This window comes from Anoplophora glabripennis, unplaced genomic scaffold (genome assembly GCF_000390285.2).
Source record: "Anoplophora glabripennis isolate ALB-LARVAE unplaced genomic scaffold, Agla_2.0 scaffold640, whole genome shotgun sequence".
NCBI lineage: Eukaryota > Metazoa > Arthropoda > Insecta > Coleoptera > Cerambycidae > Anoplophora > Anoplophora glabripennis.
This window is the reverse complement of record NW_019416735.1, coordinates 72,452-83,447: the sequence shown is the minus strand read 5'-3', so window position 1 is coordinate 83,447 and position 10,996 is coordinate 72,452. Positions and strand designations below refer to the sequence as shown.

The window sequence follows — 10,996 nt, the reverse complement described above, 5'->3', positions numbered from 1 at the left end:
ATAAGCAGAAAAATGAATGAATTTTGTATTTTTTTTTTCGATCTACTCTAAAAAATGTAACCTTTCTTTTCAGAGAAATAGATATATTTTTTAATTTTTAATAAGAAAGTTATAACAATTTCAAATTTGTCATCCCCCTAAACAGAGATTTTAACGAAAATTCCGAAACAGGTCAATTTAATTTTGCCAATTTATTTACATAAATCATATTTTTAAGTCCTTTTGAGTAAATATGATTTTTTTATAAATAAAAAAATATAGTTTTTCTGTAATAAAAAATAAGGGTAGCAACCCCCAAACACGGAATCACTTGCGAAATATTTGTTTTTTATCATAAGTAATTTCCATTTTGTTTCATTTCAAAATATTGATTAGAACCCCAGAAATTTTGAAAAAACTGTTTTGGGGGGGCGAACTTTGAGGGTGTATTTCACCCCGTAAATATGTTTTTCCACCGATAAAAAAATACGTGTCTCTTTACAATTTTTAGAATAGATTGAAAAAAAAATACAAAATTCATTCGGTTTTCTGTTCGTTATGATTTTTTTAAATTTCTGAAATCTTCCCTTAACTTCTAACCTCCCTAACTCTGTTAATTTTAATAGTACAAGAAAAAGTCAAGATGCCATTTTTATGTAGAATTGTATGCCTTATAACTTTTATAAGAAACTTTTTTTTTCTAACCCTTGCCCCTTTTGAGTTATCTTGAAAAACCCCTTTGTTTTATCTTTTTTCACCCTTGGCCGGGGGTTGAACAAAAAATTACTGTCACTTGTTGTTATTATATACCTCAAACTAACTCATATCAAAAATTCAGGCCAGTTGAATACTTACATCTAAGATTACTGTTACAAACATGTTTACATTGTCGGAAAGTTTCAATGTAAGTACATACTTCTAATTCAGACCAATTAAACAGTGATTATTCGATTATCGGTAGGTAATACTTACGATAAATTGTAATTACTGACGTAGTTTGTTAAAGAAAACGAAAAAAAAATACGAGTAATACTAATTTCATCCATAAGATCAAAGCAAAAAAATTATTTTGTCAATTCGCCAAGTCAATTATGGTATACTAAAAAAAACAATTAAGATATAACATACTTTGTGGATTGGATCTCATCGACACTCAAAACATGTCTCAAGATAAGCACATCGATCTGTGCCTGGTGAGTTTGCTAACGAGTGGTGTCATGTGATAATCATTGAGGATGCAATTCAATGCTGAACAGGTCTGTAGTTCGCAGAGTAGATGTTTTCGATGATATCATCAGTTAAAATGAATTATTAATTCAACTCTGTTGTTTTTTTGAAATGTTTAGTTGAAATTTTGAGACTTTTACACGTCTTTTGTATAATTTTTGTCAAAACAAATCGATATCGAAATCAAACTTTTGGAAGAGGTAAAAAAGAGAGCAAAAATTTTAGCTACGCCCATGAACTTTCGTGAGGGTGTTAATTGTTATATTATATTACCAACCCGAAAAACCGTAGCATTTTTTAAAACCACATTTTTGTTCATGGCTGTACGAATAAAACGGGATTTACTAAAATTTTACAACTTCGTTTCCTAACAAAAGCGTTATCTGTAATTAAATAATTACAAATACGAACACACATACTTACGTCTAAGATTACAGTGAGATACAAACATGTTTACATTGTCGGAAGATTTCATTGTAGGTACATATTTCTAATTCGGATCAATCAAACAGTGATTATTCGATTATCACTTACAATAAATAATTCAGTGTTATGAAGTTTGTAATTACTGACGTAGATTATTAGAGCAAAAGAAAAATTTAAAAATACTAGTAATACCAATTTTATCCAAAAGATCAAAGCATACAATTATTTTATCAATTCGTCAAGTCAATTTTGGTAAACTACAATCAAGATATGACATACTTTGTAGCACACCGCGACATAATAAATTCGAAATCGATCTGTATGGTGATTCTGCTAATGAATTGTGGTGTTCACTAGACATTGCGTATGCCATTCAATGCTGTAGTCCGCAGAGTAGCTGTTTCCCACAATATCATCACTTAAAAAGAATTATTAATAACTTCGTTGTTTTTTGAAAAATTTTCCAGACTTTTACCAGGATGCACATCTTTTGTATATTTTTTTTCAAAACAGATCGATATAGACACCAAACTTTTTGCAAGAGTGAAAAAAGGAATCTTTCGATGAATATTCTTGAACTACGTGTTTTTTTTCCTCAGTAGTCATTTGCGTGATGTACTTACTGTTCTGTCGCAATTTCACATCTCGCTAGGATTTAAAAAATACCAATTCCTCGAAATCGACCATAGCCATGGAATCCCTAATTACGATTAACAAGGCCGGTCGTAAATTAATAAGAAATTTCAAATGATAACAAACGGCAAGGCAGGCTAAATCGTTAAGTCGTAGAATTACAAATCGTTCGTTGATTTTATTTTTTATTGATTACCATTTATCTACTAATACAATAGCTTCTCGTCTGATTAATGTAGATAAGATATATGGACACAAACAAAGATCTAAGTTAATTTTCTCTTAGTTTACGCCACATTTTCAAAAGTACCGGGTGAAGTGGGTGGTCTATATAACTTATCGGGATGGGAGCAGGTAAGTACCATATAATATTGAGATGCTTGTGGTTATGCATGGAAATTTATTTAAACTTGAGGGAAAACTTAGAAAACACCTAAAAAATTCCTGATATGGTTTTAAATAAAGTTGTAGGAAATTGCCAACGATAATCAATAATTATTTATTGTTTAACATAGGACTATAATTGTGATAAAATACTCAAATTTAATACTGTTATAAATTTTTTATAGTGAGACTAAAGATCATTTCTCTTCTTACTACAGTGTGAATCAAAAATTAATATATTTTTCATCTTTTATTGTCGCATATAAATTTAGAAGTACGTATTTTTGTCATAAGAATTTTCAAACAACTTACCCATTGTCGCAATAAAATTGGCGTATGCTCTAATTTTACCAATTTATTATCATCAATATACTCCCTGTTCTTTCTGTAAATTACTGATTTTGTTTGTAATTCTGATAAATCTTTGAGAACTTTAAAAATGTTTTTTCCATTTAGCATACAATTCAATATAGCGCCCACAAAGGAAAAATGTTGAAAAGTTGTTTCTTGAAATTGTAAAAATTCCATACAAAAAGTTGTTGTGATAAAGTTCCTACAAATATAAAAATTGAATCTCTTTTTTGAAATATCGTGAAAATCTGAATAGCTAAAACTAGTTTGCGACGGCTATTAAGTTAGTAACAGAATAGACTAAAACTTTTCCCATTTAACCGTTTTTCTATCCCTCAAAAGTTTCTGAGATCCCAATTACAATAATAGCCAAAGCTTTTATATCAGGTTTTGTCACAAATGAATAAAAATAAGTTCCTACAAATACGTGTCACTTTTCGAGATAATGGAATTTAGAAAAATCTTGTTTTTCTTATTACAAGAAAAAGCGTCCGTGCGATTTTATTAAAATTTGGTGTAAAGCATTTGTACCTGATTCTCCACAAATGTATGTACATGTCACAGTTCGTGCATTTATTTAGGGGGGTGCACTTAACGATTTTCTTCAGCATTTTTTTATCTTCCAAATATTTTTAATTAGAATATACCCTATGAGCAGGGTATTTCTTAAGTAGAGGTAAAAAATCCAGGGGCTTATTCTGTCGCAAAAAATAGGGTTTTTTTGTTATAACGAGCGTTCAAATAAAAACGTGGTCAAGTTGGTTCTGAAAATTTGGACGTAGGGCGTAGCGTATAGCAAATGATTAAACGTCATCTGTCAAAGCGCTATATCGCCGCTATCAATTTGAATATTTTCGTTTTAAAAAGCGTTTAAAATGGTGTTTTCTCGAGAACAAAAAATGTTTATCATAGAGTCCTACTTTAGAAATGGACGCAAGATTGATGGAATATGGAAGTATTCTATTGAGGAATGTTTCATAGAATTTCAAAATCAATTTCCCGGCGTTGTTGAGTACAAAATTTTTNCATTTTACTAAAGTTGGTAGAAATATATTTTCTTACAAAGAACCTTAAGCACTATGTAATATCAATAAAATTCATATGTATATATTATTAAGAAGGCCATGGAATCCATGTCAAACAAGGTAATCGTGACTTTTGACGTTATTTGACCATTTTCTTTAAAATCGTTGTGTTGTACAATTGAAAAATGGAGCGGTTTGAGAAATACGTTTTATGCAAGTTTTGCAAAAAAGTTAGTGAAATTAAAATGTATCATCGGAACCTAAAATTTTTAATGTATTTATTACAAGAATGCGGGCCAGAAATTTATTCGCCAAACTTGTTTGGGATTATTAAAAATCATTTGCTTCTTGTGTGTAAGAAATATGGAGCTCTTCGTGGATCACAGCAGAATAAGATTGTTTCAAAGTACTACATTTATTTTTTGAAACATAGACATTTTATAAATTTTAGTGAATGTGTGCTTGTTTATTCCCCATTAAGAAAAGAAGACGTGGCTGAGGAATTTCAGCAACATTTGGACGCTTTAATTAAAACTACTAAAAGTACATACGTGGTAAATAATTATTTATAAATGATTTGTACTTATTAAATTATGATAGAATAAATTTGAAGTTAAATATAAATGTCATTTTATTTATAAATGTCAAAAAATTTCCAGTGTAATTTCATGCTCCTTACCCCAAGGAAGAGAAAAATTTCCGGAAATTTTCTTAGTTGCTATAGTATTTCTACCAAATACAGGCCTTTAATTGGCTGAAAAATACTATTGTGAAATTTTCATTATAATTATTGTTTATATCACAAGAGGCACAACGTTAAATATATAAGTCAGGTTATCGAAATTAAGTTAATGTGGTCTCGTGGCTCAAAGCGTTACGCGTTGTCCTACTAATCTAATGGTTCGGGGTTCGATCCCTGCTGAGGTATAGTTTTTTTTCAATTAATATAATATTTCGAATGTAATTTTTCATTGTCCACATTTGAAGACGAATATTTCCGCACCAGTTGCTGGTCGCGCAGTGAATAATTTCTCACAGTGTTGCCAAATATCTGCTGAATCGAGGCGCGCTAGACTGCTTGTTAAATTCAGCCAGAAAATCGTGAAATATAAAATACAGATAAATAGGTATAGATCAAGCAAATTCTTATCCGCAAGATTATTGTAAAATTGTCTAAAGGAACATAATACAAGACATCTCTCGTGAGTCAAAAACTTTTTTTTAACTAACTTCTATTTAGACAAATAAGTGAGGAAAACAGTTTTTTCACTTTGCAGGGAAAACCATCAATTTTAGCGAAAAGTGACTCACAGACAGCTTGTAGGGAATACAATTATCTACAAAATGAGACTTTTTAATTAATTTTGATTGTTTTTTGTATAAAATTAGTAATAAATATAATAAAAAAACTTTAGGTACCTATATATTAAAAGTTCAAGAAGTTAAAATTTTAATTTTATCGACCGCATTATTTTTATTAATATTTTTTAATTTTGAGAATTTTGTAATAAATTCAAATGCTTTTTATCCTTTTTTAAATCTTTTAACAATAAATAATAATTTGAAAATAATTTGTGAATTTTGACTTTAATTTTACAATTAAATCGTAATTAAATAGCTAACAAAATATTGATAAAACAAGCTTACTTTACCTTAATATNAAATAAAGTTATATAGTCATTAACGTTATTGAAACTGACAGCTGCTATACAGCTCGTTGAGAAATGAGGTTAAGTTGGTCATCAGTTTTTAATTTTTAATTTCTACACCGCTTGAGATAATTTAACCAAATTCGGTGTGCATATTTAGTATGACAGTAGGTATGAAATAAAAAATTATTAGCGTTAGAAACTTACCAGTGGCGGAGGTGTGGGTATCATCGATCATAATTTGCGAAAAAAAGAAATTGTCACCCTGTACAATATTACAAATAAAACAAGTCATCATATGCGTCACTGTATTATCTTCATTTTTTGGTTCTTTACATTTTTGTATTCCAAACCGATTAACAACAAGATTTATTTATTTGATCAAATGCATTTTTACGATAATGGCAAATGGCAAATAATGATGGATAATGCCCATACCTCCGCCACTGGTAAGTTTCTAAAACTGATAATTTTTAGTTTCGTACGTACTGTCATACTAAATATACACATCGAATTTGGTTAAATTATCACATAGGATTTAGAAATTAAAAATTAAAAACTGATTTTTTTTTAAATTCTTGACACGTAGCTGGATAGAAAAACGAAGATATATAGTTTCTTCTTGTCAATAAAAATTATTAAAGTAAAACCTTGTTAATCCTACCACTTTTTTCTCAGCGTCTCTGTTTTTAATCGAAAAAATTTTTCCTTTTCATCAGTTCGATTTACAAATATGTATAGTAGAACGTTGTAACAGTAATTTTTTTAACCGACAAACGTAAATAAAAACAATGGAAAATCCCCCTCTACATTTTCTGGACATTTCGCATAATTTATCAGTAAAAATACAACTGGACTAATCCCAACTTTATTTGGAACGCTTTGTTGTAAATACTACATCAATTTATGTTATTATTCTGTCAGATAGGGGCCCATTAAATGGATTACAAATCGTAAAATCCGATTGACGTTTATATTACGGCGGATTATGGTAAACATATTTATGGTGGTGACCGAGTCCCAGTTGTAAATCCTAGGGTATTTTGTTCGTCTTCGTGGCGTACCCAATGTCATTTGTACTTATTCGTATATAACTACAACATTCTAAAAATTATGTGAATGAATAAAATTCCGATCAGCATGAACAGCGAAGAATTAATGTAATTAACGTTAATCTACCATCATTTTTATACATTTATATAATAAACATTCACGACTATATGTAACTGGTGAAAAATATGCCTAAGGATGTTTGTATTTCAATCAGGTTATTAACTTTTTGGAAGTGAAAGCTCCAAAAATTATATAAGCTTGTCAATATCATTTTATTTTGATTGGCACCAAGCAAATAACTTTTCTTCGGTGTTAATTGGCTTAGATATTATTACTAATTTATATAATGGCAGGTAATTAACTACCCTGTAATTAGGCTAATTCATTTTTTTCATCTATTAGTGATAGGAATATCTAATATTGAAAAAGGCAGTACATAATAAGAACAATTATTGATAATGTCCAATTTAATAAAATTGTCAACTTATTAGAGTACTTAGAAGCTTGTTGGCTACATCTATTAGTGATATGAATATCTAATATTGAAAAAGGCAGTACCTAATAAGAACAATTATTGATAGTGTCCAATTTAATAACATTGTCAACTTATTAGAGTACTTAGAAGCTTGTTGGCTACGTTTCCTAGATATTCGTCCTTATAAGAGAAATTAAACATTTTTTCTGAACGTAAATTTGTTCCACATTTTAGTCAAAATCATAGTTGAACTAAAAAATATTCAAAAATTAAATTGACATTTGAAATTCTTGTTATACGTAACAAATAGGCTGACGACATCAAACAATTGAAATTCGTTTAAGTGTCATGTTCTTAACCTTGTTCCAGTTTCTTTAAATATTTATTTTTGTACTTAGAAAATAAAAATAAAGTCTACCATTGTGTTATATTTAATGTTTTGAAAGTCACTGCAGTTTTTAAATCTTATCTTATCTCGTATAAGGGGGCCAGATTTGATTATGTATGTAACCCACTAGCCATGTTTTAAGATATTAGACAAATTTCGTTTGCCATAAACAACTGTTATTCTTTTATTTAATTGATGAGATACTATAATTTTAATTTTCTCCCTCTCTTGGTTTGCTTAAAACTAAAAGAGGAAGGAAAACAAACAAAGAATATTTACTCAAAATCTGCAGCAAATACATCTAACAACTTCTACTGTCTAATTACCTTTCCTTAATTTAACTGAAATATATTCTTGATCAAGACTGAATTTCTAAAACGTAAATCGAAATAATCAGTAAATGTGTTGGATACAATGAAAAGTAACATGTCGGACGGAGATGATGCAACAACGTAATTAATTTTTTCAAAATTGAAGACATCTTTTCAAAGAAACAAAGGTGTTATCTAATCTCGATCTAATATCTGACATCCATCTAAAAATACACTCAACACAAAAGTAATCAAAAAGTGAATTGACGAGGTAGACTAATTACAAGCTTAATAAAACAAATTGAAGTGAATTCTACGTAGTACGTATACAGGTAGTTTCAAAAAGTCCCGAACTCCCTCAATAACTTTTCAGTTTTGATAAAAGTTATAGGAAACTAAGAAACCAGTATTCTAGTGACTTTGAATGTGACATTGACCTTATATTCTACGAATTTTACTTGAAACGTTTTTGTACAGATCATGAACTGCAAAGGACACATCGAAAAATATTTTTGACCCCATATTCGGACATAAAATTTTTATTTAATATTTTCAACTTAGCCTTGAGTCTTAAGCTAAAGGTTAATTTTTTGTATCCTGAAAAGTCCTGAAGGGTATGGATCATATTACTGAGCGAACAGAAACAATACTGTATTTTTATTCTACGTCACTGATAACGTTGCTTTATCTCTTCATTTTTACGATTTCAATGTGATTAGGTGATTGTAAAAATATTTTACTCTAAACATGAATCCGTTATAAAAATACAACAATATAGATAATTTCTATTGAAAATCCATTAAGAGATAAAATTACACCAATATTCTGCAAAAAATGACTTACATTTTGTGTGCCAGACAGACAGAATCAAAAAATGTCAGTAACCGAAGCAATGCTCAGGTGCAGCAACACAGAATTTCACAAGTTTCACCACACAATTTAATAATTGTTGCTATTAGTCTTGGGCTTGGGTATCTTCCATTGAAATAAGATAATATTTACAATGATTTAGATACTATGTGTGATATGTGAACATAAAAATCGTTCAGTCGTGTTCTGTTATTGTAAGCGAAATTATTAGAAAAATGTCACACGCGAAGACCAATCAGAAGGACTATACGGCTTCATTTGAACTTGTCACAGGAAAAGGTAAAGCTATGTATCTTCTTTATTGTGCATTTGTGTTGTAAGTTCACATGAATCAATTTTCATTTTATTAGACACATATTTTTGGTAATTATTAATTCAAAAATCTTACTGACATTTCAAATATTTGATGGATCTTTTATTAAGGACTTTATCTTAACTTTAGTATGTATTATCTAACCTCAAAATGCGAATGACTTTAAATAATTGATAAAATACGAAATGGATTACAAAAAGGCCGTCAATAATTTACAGTATTTATTTTATAGCAGTGATACGACGATCAGAAATATGGACCTTATCTGACAATGCTATTTTCCACGATTTCATCCTCCAAGGTCCTTTGACGATTTAATTTAAATAAATATTTACGCGGATTTTATTTTGGTTTTAAAAACAAACTACAGGGCTATTTCGGCACAAAACCGTATTGTCTTGTTATCAGCAATAATATGGAAACCGAATTAACGTTGCTGTTTTAGTAATCTTATCAGATCTATTAATATGTGGCAGGCTTTAATTAACTTTATTGAAGACTGAAGGACTGTACAAGTGTACAATGAGTGGAGCATGACTGGCTGTTTCATTGGAGTTCATTAATATTAGATTTGTAACACGTTCATTTTTGCTTAACAACATTGCAAACAACTACCCGAGATCAGTTTTAATTACGTGTATAGACTGTTTGCAGACTTGTTGCCCTACAGAACTCGAGAGCAGTAGTAATAAATCATTATTATCTCTAATTAATTGTCTACATTAGACCGCTTTATTGTGAACTATAGGCATATTTTTGCGTTTTTTGAGAACCAGATCTAGATGTTTTTAGCCTCTTAGAGCATTTACTTATCCAAAGGGCATCCTGGACTCCTCATACTAAATTTGCCAAAATCAGTGCTCCCCAAAAAGCGATTAATTAGTTGTACAACAACAGTAGCTATAGTGTAGACATTTTAAACTAACGGCTAACGGTATTCTACCACGCCAGAGAATGTAGAGAGAAATCTGAGACTACCAGTGATTTCATTAGTACACCAGGAAAATTAGCGAAAATAAAAGAGAAACTCGAAAAAAGTCCTATCCGCGAGATTATTGTAAAATTGTCTAAAGGAACATAATACAAGACATCTCTCATGTCGTGAGTCAAAAACTTTTATTAGTTAACTTTTCTATTTAAACAAATAAGTGAAGAAAACAGTTTTTTCACGAATATATAAATCATTACCATGGAAAATACAGCACTATACTTTCTCTAAACTGGTATTTTTTAAATATGCTACAATTTATTTTTTTTTGTTTTTGATAATTCTTCAAAATATGCCAATAATATTATTACTGGTATCCAGCCGTCTGCCAATATATTCATTATAATTATTGTTTATATCACAAGAGGCACAACGTTAATTATATAAGCCAGGTTATCGAAAGAAAATAAACGTGGTCTTGTGGCTCAAAGCGTTACGCGTTGTCTTACTAATCTAAAGGTTCGGGGTTCGATCCCTGATGAGGTATGGTTTTTTTTCAAATAATATAATATTTCAAATGTAATTTTTCATCGTCCACATTTCAAGACAAATATTTCCGCACCAGTTGCTGGTCACGAAGTAAATAATTTCTCACAGTGTTGTCCAATATCTGCTGATTCGAGGCGCGCTAGATTGCTTCTTAAATTCTGCTAGAAAATCGTGAAATATAAAATACAGATAAGTAAGTAGGTATATAACCAAGCAAATTAAATTTTTACTCGAATAAAGTCCTATCCGCGAGATTATTGTAAAATTGTCTAAAGGAACATAATACAAGACATTTCTCATCTCGTGAGTCAAAAACTTTTATTAGCTAACTTTTCTATTTAAACAAATAAGTGAGGAAAACAGTTTTTTCACTTTGCAGGGAAAACCATCAATTTTAGCGAAAAGTGACTCTCAGACAGCTTGTAGGGAGTAAAA

The 10,996-nt window shown here is 29.9% G+C and overlaps 1 protein-coding gene across 2 annotated transcripts in view; it reads left to right on the top strand.

Annotated features, from left to right (window-relative positions):
- Positions 1 to 2,530: 2,530 nt before the first annotated feature.
- Positions 2,531 to 10,996, top strand: part of LOC108911052 (peptide transporter family 1) — a 26,236-nt gene continuing 17,770 nt past the window's right edge. Inside the window, exon 1 of one of the 2 annotated variants that reach the window (XM_018715878.1) lies at positions 2,531 to 2,619. In XM_018715878.1, the coding sequence (XP_018571394.1) occupies positions 2,610 to 2,619 (10 nt within the window). In that variant the 5' untranslated portion in view covers positions 2,531 to 2,609. Of the gene's footprint in view, positions 2,620 to 8,971; positions 9,051 to 10,996 lie in introns of those variants that run through there. The other variant, XM_018715877.1, reaches the window with a different exon arrangement.